Source organism: Eptatretus burgeri, chromosome 6 (assembly GCF_056783735.1).
Source record: "Eptatretus burgeri isolate ZD-2024b chromosome 6, Ebu_testis_v1, whole genome shotgun sequence".
NCBI lineage: Eukaryota > Metazoa > Chordata > Myxini > Myxiniformes > Myxinidae > Eptatretus > Eptatretus burgeri.
In genome coordinates this window covers 20,214,281-20,233,519 of record NC_140966.1, presented here as the reverse complement: position 1 = coordinate 20,233,519, position 19,239 = coordinate 20,214,281, and the positions used below count along the sequence as shown (strand labels likewise).

At 40.8% G+C, this 19,239-nt stretch overlaps 1 protein-coding gene across 6 annotated transcripts in view; it reads right to left on the bottom strand.

The window, feature by feature from the left end:
- Window positions 1-19,239, bottom strand: part of DGKZ (diacylglycerol kinase zeta) — a 746,996-nt gene that overhangs the window by 404,343 nt on the left and 323,414 nt on the right. For all 6 annotated transcript variants that reach the window (XM_085884240.1, XM_085884239.1, XM_085884241.1 and 3 more), the window contains 3 exons: window positions 3,916-4,011; window positions 2,204-2,278; window positions 1,930-1,986 (listed from right to left, as the gene is read on the bottom strand). In XM_085884240.1, the coding sequence (XP_085740366.1) occupies window positions 1,930-1,986; window positions 2,204-2,278; window positions 3,916-4,011 (228 nt within the window). The remainder of the gene's footprint in view (window positions 1-1,929; window positions 1,987-2,203; window positions 2,279-3,915; window positions 4,012-19,239) is intronic.

The following is a 19,239-nucleotide window of genomic DNA, read 5'->3' as shown; positions in this document are numbered from 1 at the left end:
GTATAACTGTAAAGCATCACTCTCAAACTTCTTGCACATTGTACTGACGTTTCCATGGTGATGGGCACAAGTCGGTGCTTTTCTCCGTGAGGTCAGAAAGTTCCATTACATCCCATCACACGACCTGACAGCGGCTGATTGCAAAGCATCGGCAGTTTCGCTGTGCAGGACAATCACATTCACCTGTTACTTATTGATTCAGATTGTTTAGCTTCATTATTGATTCGCACCATCGATTCATGCATTCAATTTCACAATTACAATTGACCCGATGGTCAAAATATTAAAAAAAAGTTTGGAAGTATATCATGTGCTCCTGTTGTTTATCGAACATCATGTGTTCTTGTGAAATTGCTGTTAATGGGGATAAAAATGCAATCTTCATGATTGGTCATCTACATACTTCATAGAGTCTTCAGTGTGTGACCTTTATTCCCACTATCCACCTTGTATGCCTTTCACTCATACCCAATGCTTCTGGGGTTTTTTTTTCCTCTCACCTCTACTGAACTCCAACCATTTCCTCTTCTTTTCTATCCTTTCCTTTTCTTTCATTTTTTTTTTCATTGAATACTTCTCTTTCCACAGTTTTTATTCAGATGCTGATGAAGTTGCCGGAGGCATTATGGTTTCGGATTGTCCGTCCGTCCCCATGTACATCCGTCTGTGCCAATTTTCTGTGTTTTTTCTGCAACCGCTTATCCGATTGACACGATATTTTCACGATAGATGCAACTACTCATGTGGAAGTTTCTAATGACAATTATGGCATCATCGGTCACGTGGTGTGGCAGCCATGTTGGTAAAAAGGAAAAAAATTTGGACCTCTGTATCTCTGAAACTACTCCATGGAAAAAATTGAAACTTGACACATACAAAGCACTCCCGATGAGAAACAAGTGTGATTTTTTTTTGGATTATGTCAAAGGTGGCATCGTTATGACGGAATAATTGCATGTGTTGAATGCTTTATCTGATGAGTATGAAAAATTTTGAGGGTTATCTTGGGCTAAATTGTATTGGGGAAAAAATTGATAACGTCATCAGTCAAGTGTTATGACAGCCAAATGTTTTTTTTTAACGTAAAAACCTTCAAAAATCTTCTCCGAAATGGCTGAGCATATCGAGGCAAAACTTCACAGGTATAATCGCCCATCCATGAGGAACAAAGAGGTTCTCCACTTATGACATCATCGGTGGTTTGGCAGCTATGATTTTTGAAGAATATACCTTTAAAAACCATCCTTTCCAGAAAGGTTTGACAGATTGTGGGGGAAACTTCACCCACATGTTCCCCAAGCCTTGGGGTTCACAAATCATTAATAGGTCACATGGTCTGGCAGCCATATTGGATTGAACAAAAATGTTAAAAAAAATTTTTTATTTTGAATTACTTCCTCAATCGAAGTGAAACTTCAAAATTATGATCGAGCAGTAATGTGAATATATGTTTTAAATTTAAACTTGATCGGATGCATGGTCTGGCAACCAGAATCATTTAGTGTTTTGAATCTGGGTTTCAGGGATTTAAATCAAACTTAGTACAAGTATGTATAATGATGTAATAATGTGGGAAGAGGCATTTCTGGCGACATCACGATGTCAAAGAGTGCCCTTCTAGGTTTTATTATGTGATGGCAGGAACCCTTTAGAATAAAGCATGATTGGCAGACTCACACTCACACACAGACACAAACACACACACACACTTTAGATCTTGTCGTGCTTTTCATGGTATTAAACCTTAAATGGCGTCATCTCAACATATGAAGATAACCCACTTAAAGTTAACCAACAGCAGAGTTCCAAGTCATGTAACTCAAGAGTGAAGTCAATCCTACTCATAGATTCACGGCATGAAGGCAACACACATTAAACAAACTCAAAGAATAATCTCACATCCTGAAGCCAACTCACACACCAACCCACCTCACGGGAATTCCTTAAGCTGGCCTCGCGAAAGTTGGGTTTGCAGCGGAAATTTATCTGCCATGTGTGGGAAGGAGTAATTTGGAGGGAAGGGAAAAAAAATATGGAAGAGTGAGAAGAAGAATGTCAATTTGCAAATAATCAGGCAGCTGTTCACTTACGTATGCGGTCTTGATTTTTGCAAGTGCACAATTGAGATTTCAAACAAGAGATGGCGCCATTCGCATGCTGTACAATCCATAATGCATTTAAGACATATATGTAAGCTGCTTACTTTTTCCAGTTGTTCGATGCAGGCAACGTGAGCAACAATCCTGCATGCGGCACATTTTTTCCTTGGGGCAGATTTCTGTCGTTGGGAGAAGGGAAATGTTTCATAATTTCAAAGTGATTAGTTTGTTATTTAACCAAGAAAATAATGTATTTTTAGAGGGAAAAATTCTCATCTAAGTGTTTTGGGCTTTAAAATACCTGTATAAAATTATGATTACCTGTTTTGCTTGATGGTGCTCATCAATAGAGCAAGCCGAAGAGCAGTGATCATGAATAAAGAAAGAATATATTAAATATGTGAATATATGACAAGTCAAAGGTGTGTTGCATGTATAGTTCCTGATGGTTTGTAACTTTCATTAAAAATCAATGGTGTAGCAACCAAATATCAGCAGCTGTCCCGTTAGTGTTGTTGGCCTATTGGCGTGCCCATTTGAACCCCTGGGTCATTATGCATGTTCACCAGATTCAAATATCATGTAGCATATGTGTTTATTGATTGTGTACTGATATCCTTGTCATCACAATACATATAATTTGAGAAGTATCTGTGTGTTCGTTTCTCCCGAACCGCTGGATGGAATGAGTTGAAAACTAGTGGTTGAACTCGGAGGGAGGTGTGGGTTCTCATATGGATGGAAGATTTTAGGCAGTAAAATAAATCATCTTAGGAAATGGTTTTAGGCAGGGGTTGATGGGGGATGATTGAGCCATTCGAGTATCCTGCGTCGGAGTGGCGACCCGTCCAGGATTGCTCCCGATAGCCAAGGAGACTGCTTCGGCAGCACCGATGCTCTGCACAGAGTATGGTCCCAATGGATGGATGGATGGATGGATGGTGAGGGAGGATGCCAATTTTCTCTTTGTAAATGTGTACAACTGTACACGACGTATTGAAACTCTTAGTGAGAGCGGGTATTACAAGTCATACGAAACGCTAATCTGTGGGGGGAATCCATCTATCCTTGAGGACAATTATTTACAAATGCAATTTTACGTAACATTAGTTTACACAAAAACATAAAATTAAAAAAAATAATTATAATTTACCTAAAATTGCATTCGGATAAACTCAGATATTTGTCCGGCTCACCAAATACATGTGGTGTGATGTTAATGTTGAGCAAGTTTGAGAGGCCAAATGGCCTCCTCATCCTCCTCCTCCTCCTCCTCCTCCTCCTCCTCCTGCATCAAAATTCCTTGTGTATCCTTGTGTAATGATGTTTCTTAATGCCTTTGTACTTGTGCAGTTTATGTCTTGAATTATCGTGTGTGTGATTGATTTGCCTTGTATGTAATCTAAAAACTCCTCCACAATCCTTCGATGAATGTTGAAGAAACTTGCTTTGAGTCACAACTGGGATGTAAAAAATATTTGAGTCACACAGAATGTTTATGTAAGAAACTAGAAAACTTTAGTTTGTTTTGGGCCATTGATCTCAGAGGGCACAAACATCCTTCATCAACTCCGTGCTTTCAATGTGTGTTACGTTACAGGTTTGTGAGTACCACCTTGTTATTGAAAGCATGATTTATCTCAAATGCTCCCCCCCTCCCACTCCTTTCACACCCCATTGCTTAATTCAGTCAGATGTTTCAATAATGAAGGCTGTGAGTGTCTCCACAAGGAATATCTCAAGACAAGAAAACTATATCCCTATATCAGAGAACGGGGGGGGGGGGGGGTGGGGGAGGGATGATAAAATTGCATACCGATATTCGCGCAATGCAGCGTTCCTCTCCAACGTAGCACACGTCACCAGACATGCTCGTGTCCAACCACAGATGCTCACCCACAAAAGCAGATTCCTGAGACAAAGTTCAAACATAGCATTTAATCAGCAAGAGCAATATAATTTGATCTTCGCTGATGCAATATTGCACAAGGAAAAAAAAGCGCAACAGAGAAGATCTCATGGTCAATGGTGGCATTTCATTGTTCAGATCATTAATCATAGATATTCCATGAGGCTGAAGAGGTTGAAGGGAGGGAAGTGGGAGTTGGGGGGAGATGGAGGGAGGTTGAACACAGCTCAGCACCATTCTATCTCCACAATGGTGTTAAATGAAGAAAGAATACTCAATATCAATCACACTGCCCTCTAACTTTGAGTAATAGTCAAAAGCTAGGGGCACAGACTAGGCTACAGATCATCGCATCAGTAAAGTTTAATAATGCTCATAAACGAACAGAACTTTACACTCCACTGCCACCATTCAACACTATTGACAGGAAGGCCAAACGCCCAAAGCTCCCTGCATCACCATTTTGTCAGAATTGACAATGGCAGCTCATAATGCTGAGAACCCATGTTCAAATTCCATATCCTATATGGATTAGTCCATTATCTAGATATGCCCTTGAAATGCATCCAATATGTATACCGAAGATCGATGTTAAAATAAAGCATTTAGCAATGTGGTAATATTTTCATTTTCGTCATCATCATTGCCATTATAAATATTATTGCTATTATTATTGTCATCATCAGCATTATCATCATCTCAATCATTAATCTTGCTTATGTGCTGTTTGATTTTGATTGAGACTCCAAGCAAGTATGATCTACCATCGAGGGAAAGAAAGCTGCCATTTTGGACAATAAGAGCAGGAGCATGGCATGCTGAGTATACCTGCTGTCTTTCAAAAGGAAAATTAAATATAATTTCCAATGTAGATGTGAATAATTCCATGGAATCTGTGGGAAATTTAAATAATTTGGGACAGGTGTTGTTGCCAACTTCTAAATTTTCTAAATGGCTTGAGCATAGGGATTGATCAGATCCCTTGTGGTTCATTTGGACTCTTTCTGGTTCATAAATGTTTCGGAGACCATATGCAGGGTGTTTCAAAAAGATTGACACAACTTTGACTTCCCGCCATTTCTTTGTTTTTTGACCTATACCGTTTTCCTTTTCAGGGTTTGGTGATGTTATCATGGTATTTGTTCCTTAGGATTTCTGGCTCCAGAGCTCAACTCTGCCATTGACAGTGAAGCAGAAGACAAAAGTGGTGTCTCTGTGGTATGAGACTAAATCATATGTAGACACCTACCAGAAAATGTTGTTGTGGTTGTTGATGGCACAGTTAAAGTGGAAATGGGCTTTATCAGTGAACCGGATCAGATTGATCCAGTTTGAGTACTGCTCCATCTTGTCACTGAGTCAGTTGCATATATCGAGTCTCCTTTTCCTGTCATCTTAACTCAGTCTATGCCAAATAGAAATAATGCATGGGAAAAGCTTCAGATCCTTCATGAGGATATGCCGGACTGATGATGCTTTGATGCCGAACTCCCAAGAACACCAGCGGTGGGACTTCTTGGGACTGTCCACTGCAGAATCCCACATGTCGTTGATGTTGGCTTGGCTCTTGGTTACTGATGCTGGCCTGCCACTTTAGCCCTTGCTCTGGTTGTGCATGCACCCTTGTGCTCAAAATGTTTCACAAGACGTTGAATGGCACATTTTGTGGGTCCATCACGTGTTCTGAGGACATATTCCCGGCAGAACCTCCGGCGGGTGTCGACATATGATTTAGTCTCATACCACAGAGTCACTACTTTTGTTTTCTGCTTCACTGCTTCACTTTGAATTCCGGTTCTGGGTTTGGAGCGATGGATGACAGGGTCTCTCGGGGCTCTCTGCTGACTGTCTCAAAGTTAAGTTTCCGGAGGTTATCTGTCCCGTTTTAACTGTTCGTTTTCTCGCCTACATGTTTCTGTGTGTTCCTAGTTCAGTTTTGTTTCAAAAATCGTGCTATTTTGGGAGTTTTCATCGACCTTGTCTTACCGGGTTCATTGAGGCCTACCCATCCTTCCCCTCTTGGTGTATGATCGTTTTTATTTGTATTCTCTCCCTATTTTCCCCACTTTTCCAATGCATCCAACCCTCCCAACTAAACACTCTGTTTCTTGTCTTAAATCCAAAACAAAAAAAGACAAAAAAATAAAACCACCTTTCTCCCTGCACACCCACGAGTCCCAATCCTTCTTCTTCTTCTTCCTCCTGTTGGCACACCATCTTTATTCGACTTTAACTGACCCACTCTCGCCATTAGCTTCACAATTTCTTCCTACAACCTTCCATTCCCAAATCTTACCTATTCTTCAAAAATACATCAAAAATTAATAATTTTCCTTGTATCCTTTCGATCTATACACCTCCTGTAACCACGTGTATCTCTCCACCCTCTTCCTGATACTTTTCATTGACCCAGCAGCTTCACTCTGCATTTACCTTTCCAAGTTCCAAATTCACCATACACCTTTACGATTTTACTTCAACCTTCCCTTTTATGAATATTATGCAATCCTTATTTTTATTTTTATTTTTTTCACTTCTGACAATACACCTCCCATAGCCACGTGCTTCTCCCGTAACCACATGATCTGTTTCCACCCTCTGTGTTTACCGAACCAAATTCACCATTCACCTCACGATTTTTTCTACAACCTTTCCATTAACCAATCTGATGAAACCTCTCTCAAACAATAATACTGTAATAATGCTAGTAATAATAAAACGATTTCTTATAATGTTTAATCTTCCTCTTTCACATGTGTGGTTCTCATTATTGTATCATAATGCACTCCTCTTCTTCTATTTCAACAGACTGCTCTCAATTCGACCTTTCCTTCACACTTTGCTGAAAAAAATCCAACTGTTACAGCGTTTGTTCTCTCCATGTAATGAATAAATGCAGAAATATCTGTGTGTGTGTGTGTGTGTGTGTGTGTGTGTGTGTGTGTGTGTGTGTGTGTGTGTGTGTGCGTGTTATTCACTTTTCCCTACAACCGTTCATCCGATCTACTTCAAACTTGGCGGGTGTATTGCCGGGGACCCGAGGAAGTGCAGGGGCAAAAAAAAAAAAATTTTTAAAAACATTTTCTTAGCGATAAACTATTTTGAAAATCTTAACGCTCACGCTTGAATACCGTAGTTCTTAAAATTTTTCTTATTCCAAAAACACAGTTTTCTTCTTTATTCTGTATATTTTTGATGCAATTATGGATGTGAACGTTTTGAACGGGAACTGCACTAGTTCTCTTAATTCGCCTTTATTGCATCCATCAAGAAATGTCTTTAATCGCATTTCTGAACAACAAATTTTAAAAACTCCAGTTTGCGATGAGTGTTCGCTTTCCATCAACCATTCTTTTTTTCCAACTTCAATGCCATCTCACCCCTTTTACCCCTCCCTCTCAAAGCAACCATCACACTCTTTTCCCTCCAAGCCTCTCTCTCACCTTTCTCAAAACTCATCCTCACCTTTGTCCCTAAACTCTCCCCACTCACCCTTCTCCCACCATTCACTCCTCTCACTCACCCTTCTCAAAGTCCCCCCCCCCTCTCATCCACAAAGCTGCCTCCTTCCCCTGCCCTCTCACCTGCATCTCATCACTCCACCTCCTCAAATCCTCAACTGCCTTCTGCTCCCTCTCTTGACCCCCTCTCCCCCAGCACCACAGAGCCTTTTCTCCTCCTCATCCGGCCCCCTCCCCGAGCTATTCTGCAACCCCCCACAATCTTTCAACAACTCTCCTTTCCTCCCTTGTCCGACCCTCCCCCTCCCCTCCCATCCCGCTTCATTAACAGTGTGGACATGAAATATCCAGGGCCTTCGCTCAAACCTTACAGATCTTGCCATACAGGTTGCCACTGACAAAGACTCCCGGGATACTCCCTCCTCCAGTATGACAGACCTGAGCCTCGTCCTGGTGGAGGAGTTGCTCTCTTCATCAAAGACTCTATTCCTCACTCTCCATGCACTGACCTCTCTCCCCCACACCCCCAGGAATACCTCTGGCTAAGGCCTGCCCTCCACTCCCACCTCATGTTTAAATGTGTACTGGACCGTCCACCATACACTGATGACTCCATTTATACCTCACTATCCGAAAACATGGACCATCTTCTATCTTTTCATCCAAACTCTCTCATCCTCATATGTAGTGACTTCAATTGTCATCATGCCAGTTGGCTGAGTGTGGGTACCTCACTCACCTGTCATTGCTCTTCAGCAAAAGCTTTCTGCAACTCATTGGGACTGACTCAATTAGTCAACTTCCCGACCCAGATCTCAATCAATGGTACTCCATCTCTTCTGGATCTGATTTTGACAAATGTCCCTGAAAATATCTGCTGTTCTTCCATCGCTACAATCGGTTCTTCTGACCACGTCCTTGTCAAAGTGGACATCTCTGGCTGTTATCAGAGAACCACCTCAGCGACATCAAGTCTGGCATTTCACTCAAGCTGACTGGCCGGGTCTTCAATCAGCCATCAAACTTATAGACTGGTCTCCCATCACGACTTTCTCCAATAACAACTCGTCCTGGGAATTCTTTCAAAGAAACTTGCTCTCCCTCATGCACAGATTTATCCCCTCTCGTCTTCAGTTGTTCTCCCCTTCCTCCCGCCCTTGGTTCACTGAAGCTGGGGTGAGGCAGTTGTCCTGAAACAACTTGCCTTTGCCTCATGGAAAGCAAACCCAACTGAAGGTAATCTCAGCTCCTTCCATAAAGCTGGAACAAGTGTGTATCTACCCTCAGGAGAGCCAGACAGCAACATCTTTCTCATCTCAAGTCTGAACTCTCAAACCTCTCTCCCACCTCCAAATCCTGGAGGCATCTAATCAAATCTGTTTCTTTTGTATGTCCCCCCTCCATCCCCTCCCTTACCTCAAATGGCCGCACTGCTGATACCGCACGTGAAAAGGCCGAATGCCTTAACTCGGTATTTGCATCAAAATCTTGTCTCCGAAACCCCTTGCTTTCTGTACCCACCTCAAACAGTCACACCTAACTGCTCCTGGACTCTGTGTCCTTATCTCCTGTCAAGGTGGAGAGCTTGCTGTCAAACCTCGACTCAGATTCTGCAACCGGTCCAGACGGCATCAGCCCACATGTCCTCAAAAGCTGCTCTTCTGCTCTTGCTCACCCTCTCTCTGTTCTATTCACCCTCTCATTTATTCAAAGTCATCTGCCATCTGCTTGGAAATCAGCAAACATTACTACCCTGTATAAAAAAGGTGCAAAAACAGATCCCTGCAACGACAGACCAATCAGCCTTCTCCCAATCATAAGCAAGGTTATGGAATCCATCATCGCTTCAGACATTAAATCCTTCCTCTTCTCAAATGGCTTCATTTCCAATCATCAATTTGGTTTCAGACCAGGTCACTCTACCCTGGATATGCTGCTTCTGCTCTTCCAACCATGGATGGAGGTCCACAATGCCGGACATTAAATCCCAAGACATATCACGTGATTTCGACACCGTCTGGCACCCTGCCCTGCTCACCAAACTCTCTTCCTATGGCATCCAAGGCCATCTCCACTCATGGCTCGCAAACTTTCTCTCCTCTCGCAGTCAACGTGTGGCCCTAAATGGAGTTCTTTCATCCCCTATTCCTGTCCAGGCTGGACTTCCTCAAGGTAGCGTTCTGGGCCCTGTTCTTTTTCTGTTCTTCATCAATGATCTCTCTGATTCTCTGGAAAATCCTCTCTGTCTCTTGGCTGATGACTCCACCCTCTGCCATTCCATCTGTCATCCATCAGACCGGCATGCTACAGTTTCTTCGCTCACTGCAGATCTTGGTAAAATCACAAACTGGTCCAACACGTGGAACATGTCTTTCAATCCTGACAAATCCCACACTCTCACTATGTCTCTTCGAAAGGACCGTTTGGAATACCCCCCCACCCCTCCCATCCGCTTTCTCAGCATTACTTTGGAAGAAGTCCTTTCTTTCAAGCGTCTGGGTCTCACTATCTGCCATGATCTTTCCTGGGAAAGCCACATTTCAAACCTCGCCTCCAAAGCCAGTCGCCGACTGGGAATCCTCCATCGTGCAAAGTCCTTCCTCGGCCCACCTAAGCTCCTGACCACTTACAAAGATTTAGGCCACAGCCTGATGGAGTACTGCTCTCCCCTCTGGGCTGGTGCTCCTGCCTCCCACCTTTCTCAGCTTCACGCTGTAGAAAGCAAGGCATTTAGGATCATTGGCATCTACTACGACGAGGCGGAGTCTTTGGGCCACTCACTCTCCCACCACATGCTGGTCAGTGTTCTTTCTGTCTTCTACCGTCTCCTCACTGCTCTCTCGCCCTCGCCCCCGCCCCCCTTGCTGTGTCTGTGAATTGTCCCAACCATATTTCCGTAGGGCGCTCAAGGTCCGTCAACAACCCCCTTCTGGTAAACCTACCAAAATCATGAATCACTGCTCACCTTTGCTGTTTCATGCCTCTTTTTTTTCCTGCCTTTGGAATAAACTCCCTCACTCTGTTCATTCTTCCCTCCAGGCCTTCAAAACAGCTGTTCACCACCACCTCTTATTGTCCCACATCCAAATACTCGATGTTTTCTACCCCCGATAATCCATCCCAAACCACCTGCTGCAAATTCCCTGCTTTCCTTCCTGAAAGTCCCTGTAATGTCCATCTTGTATTCCCAGTGTCCCCCCCCCCATCCCTCTCTCTTCCACAGATCTCCTAATGTCTCTGTTCCCCACTATTTTGTTCTTCCCACTCCCGCCCCTCTTGTCTCATGTCCCCCCTTGCTGTGCATTGTGTGTGAGCTCTCATACGAGCCTCGGCAAGGTATACAAAAAAAAATGTCAATTGCTTAGTTGAGCTCCAAAGCTAGAAACCACAGGGAACAAATACCACGATAACCACCAAACCATGCAAAAAAAACACGGTATAGGTAAAAAAAATAAACAAATGGCAGGAAGTCAAAGTTGTATTAAGCTTTTTAAAACACCATGTATAGCTTCATGAAGGATGAGCTTGAAATGGGAGCTATTATTATAATTAGCAGTGAATGTACCCACCCTTTGGGTGTGTCGACTTTGAGCATTAATTGCTGGAAAAAGAGTAGTCTGTGTTTTGCAAGAAGACAATAGATCTTTGTGTGGTGTGCATCTAAAAGGGTCAAGATGGACTTAAGATCGAAAGGGTCTAACCTCTAAAGGATGCAGATATATAAGGGGTCTGAAGGATCTAAAGTCCCAAAATGGTCAAGGGTCCAAGCAGTCTAAACATGTCGAAAGGGCTTGAAGGTGATTGGTCCTCAGGGGTCTAAAGAGTGTTGAGGTCTAAGGGGTCGAAAGGGAGTCAAGGGACTTCAGGGGTATCAAGGTCAAAAGGGTATGTGAGGTCTAAAGGATCCAGGGATCCAAAAAGGCATCAAAAGGGTATAAAAGGTCCAAAGAGTGATGGGTCAAAAGGTCTTAAAAGTGTCCGAAATATAAAAGGTGGTTTCGGGCTCAATGTGGTCTACAGTGTCAAGGTTTTAAAGGGTCTAATAAGATATATAGGGTCTTATGGGTCTTATGGGGTCAATAGGGTCTCCATGGTCTTTTGTGATGAAGGGTTCTAAGGGTTCTAAAGGGTCTTCAGAGGTCTTGAGTGTCTTCCTGGTCTTAAAGGGTCTAAAGGTTTCTAAGTTTTCCAAAGTGCCTAAAGGGTTTTATGGATCATCGAGTATCAAAAGGTATATTAGTGGTCGAAGGGTTCTCAAGGATGTAAATGTCTAACTGCGATTAAAGCATCTGAAATGTCTAAAGGTTCTTAAAGGGTCTTCAAAAGGTTTACGTGGTCTCAGCAATCGAAAGGATCCAAAGGTTTGAAAGGTATGTTCCAATAGCATAATGGACATTGTCACTGTGCAACTGACATTCAAACAGTATGTAATTGAGAGACATCTAGTCACGTGGATTCGTGGCTGGACATACACTTGCTACTATATACACATACATGTATCAATATATATATATATATATATATATATATATATATATATATATATATATATATATATATATATATATATATATATATACACATATATCAGAGTAGCCACCCTCTTGGTGAGTAGAATTTGTGTATTACTTGCTGAAAAAATATAGTCTATGTTGTGTTTTGCAAGAAGACTACATATGTTTGTGTGGTGTGTGTCTTAAAGGTTCTACAATCGAGATGGTGTAAATGTCTGAAGGGTACGTTCCAATAGTATGTAATTAATAGACCTTCAAACAGTACATAACAGATATATAATCACATAGGTTAGTGGCTGGACATACACTTGCTCCATAACATATTACTTGTGCAGTACCAGTTCAAAACGTTCCCATCCATCATTGCAGCAGAAAAAAATACAGAATAAAGAAAACAAGCCGGTAGGCGACATGGCTGCTCGCTCTAGATGGAAAGCTGGCCGACGTGACTCGCCGATATTCATGTACATGCTATCAATCAATTTAGCACAATAAATATGATTATCACAGCCCTCTTAGTTTGCGCCCAGAAACCCGCCTTGTGAAATTTCAGGCATGTTTCCAAAGAGACTCTAACAAATGGCAGCCCTGGTAATTCCATTTATCCATTCGCTAAAGATTTTATTTTTTTATATGATGCTGTAAGACATTCTCCTTGGGCCCCCAAAAAAAACAGGTCCCTCGGAGGTCCAGTTTCGGAGGTATTGATTTTTTGTACAGTCCACAATAAGTGTACGATGTACGATAAAGTATTTTAGCTGTTGCTAAGCAACGGAGGTGTGCATAGCAAACATTCATTTTTGTGTACATGTTAGCCACATTGTACACATTTCACCCAAGTTTCATCAAAATCAGACTCTTCCTCTTAGAGATATTCACAATTAACCGTTTCTGAAATGTTTGACATGTACTCGCCCAAAACCTATTTCCTCCTCCAAATATTTTTTGTTAGGGTTGCAAATTGGCATGAAGGGAGCGAGATAGATTGCACACAGAACTCTAAGCTTTGATTTTTCGATTTTTTTTCGATTTTTGACCACTTTAAAGGGCCGTTGCGGGGGCCTGGGGTCCCAGATTCGAAAGCACATGATTCCCAGAAATATTGGTCCTTCCTACCAAATTTCATTGGAATCGGTTGAGTGGTTTAGCCCCTGGGCTTGACCAGAGTTTCATGGACAGACAGACAGATGGAAATGTCCAGAATAAGGGTGCTCTAAGAGCAGCCAAAAACTGTATTTTTGGAATAAGTAAAATTTTAATAACTACGGTATTCAAACGTGAGCGTTAAGATTTTCAAAATAGTTTATAGCTAAAATATTTTTTATTTTTATTCTATCTTATTTTATTTTTATTTTTTGACACTGCACTTCCTCGGGTCCCCAGCAATACACCCGCCAAGTTTGAAGTAGATTGGATGAACGGTTGTCGAGAAAAGTGAATAACAGACACACACGCACACACATACAGAGATTTCCTCATTTATTAGTTCGATAATGTTCAGCTGGAGCTGTTGTTTGTGGCAGGCATTGGATTTGAATCATGGTATGGGCATTGTGGAGTTTTCAGTTTTTGTGGCTGTGAGAACCATTATGACACCAGTCTCAGTGTATACACACACATGTCTGTAAATGTCTCTCGTTGATTGTTATCTCCATTTGTGACTTTCAGGAGGTGGGAGGAAGTTCTCCCAGAACTCAAAATCTCTACTTCCTATTTTTTTGGTGAAGGATCAGGATTCATGAACCAAATTGTGAAAATTCGTTCTCATACCCTCGTTCCGAGGGCTCTTTTCAGAATCTTCACTGAACCTCTGACAGCCTCCACTTGCAGCTCGTGAGGAGTAATATTCCCTGGAATGATTTTAAGTACCCAGTAATTATTTTCTTTATCATTCCTGTAACTCCAATCACCACCAGCACAATTTCAGCTTTCTTCAATTTCCAATCTTCTTGATGTCATTTTTCAGATCCTGGTATTTGGTCATTGTCATAGTTTCTGTGGCATTTAGTCCAAAGTCATTGGGAACTGAAATGTTGCTCAACAATGCTGACTTTTCCATTTTGCATCTGAGCACCACGTCCGGATGCAATGCTTTGTTTGCGCAATGTCCACATTTGATGGGATCATCTCGTCATGTGTGAGCATCATCTGTTCATTTTCAAGGATCGGATCTGGTTTGCATTTCCTTAATTGTTCTGGGACTGGGATGTTGAAATGTGTACAGATGTGCCAGTGGATTACTTTGCAGACGCTGTCATGTCTTTTTTGTACGCTCCAACATGAGTTTTTCACATCCCAAAAGGAGGTGGCTGGTACTTTCTGTTTCCACCCCACGAAACATGCATTTATCCGATTGGCTTTATCCCACCATTTCTTAAAGGCATTAGTTGACATCTTATCTTAAAGGCATGTTAAAGGCCTTCCTTTGTTGACCTCTATCCTGTCAAGCTCTTTCTAAAATGTTCCTGCTCTTTTTTCATTCTCCCATTTGTCAGAGTACATCTGCTGATATTTATTTTTGTAGTTTTCCTTTTTTTTTATTCTTTGCAATCATTGGGGCTGTGTTTGTTTATGTTCCATTTTCCTGTGTGTTATTCATCATTTGCACCTGTTTTTGGAAGTTTGTTGCGAAATGGATTAAGGATCCCTTTTACCTCGTTATGTATTTTAGCATAATAGCTTAAAAATAAATGCTTAGTACAATAGTAGACAGCAATGTGTGATTGGGGATTTGCACCTCTCAAGTAATTTGCTGTTTATAAATTAATAATATTATTATTAGGCTTCCAAGCCAACAGGCAGGAAGTTTATCATTCTTGTTCGGATTATTATTCAGGTTCTGCCGATTTTGTGAAACGACATTAAAGAAACATCACAGGAGGCTGTGCCAATCTGCACAGGTTTGTAGCACACCCTTGGTACTTGACCCTAACAGATTTGTGTTTTGGAATTTTGTCTTCTATTGGTGGCCATCTCAGTTTAGTCCAAAAAAAAATGAAACAATCGTCTTCTCCAGAACTACTCAACTGATCGCCTGAAATTTGACAGACAGCCAAAGCACTCTGAGACTGATTTATGAGTGTGAGACCAAATGACTGTGAGCAAACTAGATTGCATCACCGAATACTCCCTGAGTGAGGCTTTACTGTTTTCTGCAGATTGTTGATGGACGCTTTACATTTTGTATCTTCTGAGCTAAAATATCCATCCCCGTTAGCAGTGCCTCAAGCCGGAACACGTAGCTCTCTTCTCAGGCTTTAAACAGTTCATTAAAAAAAATAATTATTCAATGTCTGATACCATTTTTAGCAGTTGGTAATGCAAAATTGGGAAGAATCTGATGTTTTCCAAGGCTTTTCGGGTTGTCTGCACTCTCTGTGATAAACCTGGCACACCTGAGTTAGTCACGGTCCCTCGAGGTAAAATAGCCCTTCGAGATTGACTCTCATCAAATCAGATATACCATCATTGAATGCTCCAGGAGTTGGTCTTTACGGTGATATGTGGATTGATGATGGAAGTTTTATATTTCAATAATACGAACATAAACGATTGTCCCTGTGGTAAAATGGTCTCCGAATATTGACCTTATTGAAGTGTATAATATCACTGAATGGGCCTCTGTCAAGTTTTGCTACAATTGTATGGATTGTCGAGGGAGGCTTTATGTAATTTTTTCCTGCCGACGATGGATATGGGCTTCATTTCCCCAGAAAACGTGTGATTGGGGCTCCACGTGGGTGCTCTGCTTGGAAGCCGACAGCACTGTTCACAGTTCTGATTAATATTAATATTATTATATATTTTTACTATTATTATTATTATTATTATTATTATTATTATTATTATTATTATTATTACCTCCATCACTGGAGGTAGAAGGAGTTACGTTTTCACCCCCTGTTTATCTTTCTGTCTGTTTGCTTGTTTTTTTGATCGTGTTCAGGATATCTCAAAAAGTTGTAGACGGATTTGCATGAAACTTGGTGGACAGGTTGGATGTGTGACACGGAAGAATTGATTCAGTTTTGGTGAAGATCCCAAATCTGGATTTGCTCCGAGAATTCTACAATTGATTCTTCATCATTGAGAGATATATGGCTCAAACGATATATCACAAGGTGTCTCAAAAAGTTGTGGAAGGATTAGGCCGAAATTTGGCAGACATGTTGGATTCAACCATCCGTCTGTTTGTTACTTGTGAAAAATCAAAGATTTTTCAATTATATTGGTTGGTCTTGTGCATTATTCTGCCTGTCTGTCTGTCTGTTCGTTTGTATGTCAATCGCCTACAGGTCACAATTTTAAACCAATCTTCACGAAACTTCACCAAATGTTAGAGTTCGTCATAAGCAAGTAGCCTATTGTTTTTGAGGTCAAAATGTAAAAAGGTCAACATGGCCAAATGTCAACACCGAGAATGAAATTTCAAAAATCCTCAATTTTCATCTGATTGCCTTGAAATTTGAAGAAGATATATATATTTCAGGTCACTGAATTCAAACACCAATTATTTTGGAGGTCCACATTGGCCAAAAGGTCAACATCGGCCAAATTTCTAAAATTGTCAATTTTCATCCGCTTCACTTGATATTTGAAGTTGCACAGTTGGTCGCTGAATTCAACCAATAATTTTTGGGGGGATTCTGTAAGTGTCGTTCTCTGCATGACGTCTTCTTGTTATTCTGTCTGTCTGTTTGTCGACTGCAGGTCGCAAATTTAAACTGATCTTCTCGAAACTTCACCACATGGTAGAGTTTGCCATCAAGAAGAAGTCTTTTGTGTCAAAAGATCAAAAGGTCAACACAGGCTAAAGGTCAACAAATTTGGTGAGATTTCTAAATTCCTCAATTTTCATTTGATTGACTTGAAATTTGAAGGGGAGTTATATTTCAGGTCAATGAATTAAATCAGCCAATTATTTTGGAGGTCAACATCGAGCAAAAGGTCAAAATCGTCCCAAGGTCAACAACTAAGGTGGTATTTCTGAAATCCTCAATTTTCATTCAATTGACCTAAAATTTGAAGAGGATATATATTTCAGGTCAATGAATTCAACCACCAATGATTTTGAAAGTCCACATCAGCCAAAATATCAACATAGGCCGAATTTATAAAATTGTCAATTATAATCCCATTCAATTTAAATTTGAAGAGGCATTGCATATTTCGTCATTGAATTCAACCAATATTTATTTTAGAGGTTAAATTTGCTTTCTGGATTTTGGCTGTGCACGACATCTTCTTTTTTGTTTGTTTGTGTGCAGAATATCTCAAAAAGCTGTTGAAGGATTTGGATGGAATTTGGTGGGCAGGTTGGGTGTGTGACAAGGATGAATTGATTCGAGTTTGGTGAAGATCCAAATCCAGATCTGGATACGAGAATTTTTTTTTATTTTCCAAAGCGATTCTTCACCATGAAGAGATGAGGCCAAAAACTATATATATATATATATATATATATATATATATATATATATATATATATATATATATATATATATATATATATATATATATATATATATATATATATATATATGGACCATACTCTGTGCAGAGCGTTGGTGCTGCCTAAGCAGTCTCCTTGGCTATTGGGTCCAATCCTGGAAGGGTCACCACTCCGACACAGGATACCAGCAAGCTGGCACTCATTTTGCCGACCTCGGAAGGATGACAGGCAGAGTCAACCCCGCCTGGTATTAATTCAACAGCCGAAGGGGATTTGAACTCAGGATCCTCAGATCCCAAGCTCACCACCCTAACCATTAAGCTAACACCAGGAATATATATATATATATATATATATATATATATATATATATATATATATATATATATATATATATATATATATATATATATATATATATATATATATATATATCGGATGATATTTCAAAAATTATTGGGTCTGATATGTTCTTGTGGATCAGGCACTGAGTGGCAGAATATGCGCTCCACCTCGTGCCCTTTTAGAAATTGATGTAACCATTTCGTCATGGAGTATCTGAGTAATATCAACCAACAATAGCTTCCTCATTGCAGTGGACTGATTAAAAAAAAATAACAATACAACATACAGGAGAACAAGATAAGAGGCAATTTAATAAAATAACTCGGCAAGCCAAAAGAGAGTATGAGAAGGACATGGCTAAGAATATTAAACATACAGCAAGGCTTTCTTTAAGTATATCAGGGGAAAAGAACAGGTGAGGACCAGTGTGGGCACATTGAGGAATAACACCGGGAGAGTGGTTAGTGATGCAGGTGAGATGGCAGGCTTATTAAACAGGTATTTTCCTTCAACTTTTATACAACAAACAGTCATGAGAATTGCCAATAGCTGAGAGTATTTATCAAGGAGGTGAAGAAGGGCTTTTACAGAAGATCCAGGTTGGAGTGGAGGAAGTAAAGGAACAGCGAGGAAATCTAAGAGAAGATAAATCTCCGGGTCCAGATAATATGCACCCGAGAGTATTGAGGGAAGCGGCTGAGCAGGTAAGTGAGATGTTAACGGATATTTTCAATCATTCCCTGGAGTCAGGACAGGTACCGGAGTATTGGAGATTGGCAAATGTAACACCATTATTTAAGAAAGGATCCAGAGAAGAATTGGGAAACTATCGACATATTGGTTTGACTTTAGTTGTGGGGAAGGTGTTGGAGACATTAATTAAGGACAAGATGAGGAACCATTAAACCAAATACAAACTAATTAAAGGTAGTCAGCATGGGTTTACCAAAGGTAGTTCCTGTTTAACAAATCTTATGGAGTTCTATGAAGCAGTGTCTGATTGGGTGGATGAGGGATCGCAGTGGACATTATATATCTAGACTTTAAGAAGGCATTTGATAAGGTACCACGTAGGAGGTTGTTAGCCAAAGTGAAGACTTGTGGAGTGGCTCGTCAGGTAGCTAATTGGATTGCAAACTGGCTAAGTGAGAGGAAGCAAAGAGTGGCTGTGAGTGGGAGGATGTCTTGCTGGGAGGATGTAAGTAGCGGGGTACCTCAGAGATCAGTACTCAGACCATTTTTATTCATTATTTACATCTACGATTTTGATAGTGGGGTGAAGAGTAGGCTTTCCAAATTTGCAGATGACACAAAGCTTGGAGGTGAGGTGGATATCAGAGGGGGTGGTGATCAGATACAGGAAAGTATTGATACTTGTATGGATTGGGCAAAAGATTGGCAGATGGAATTTAACCTGAGCAAGTGGAGGGTGTTGGGGATGGGAAAGAATGATGAAAAT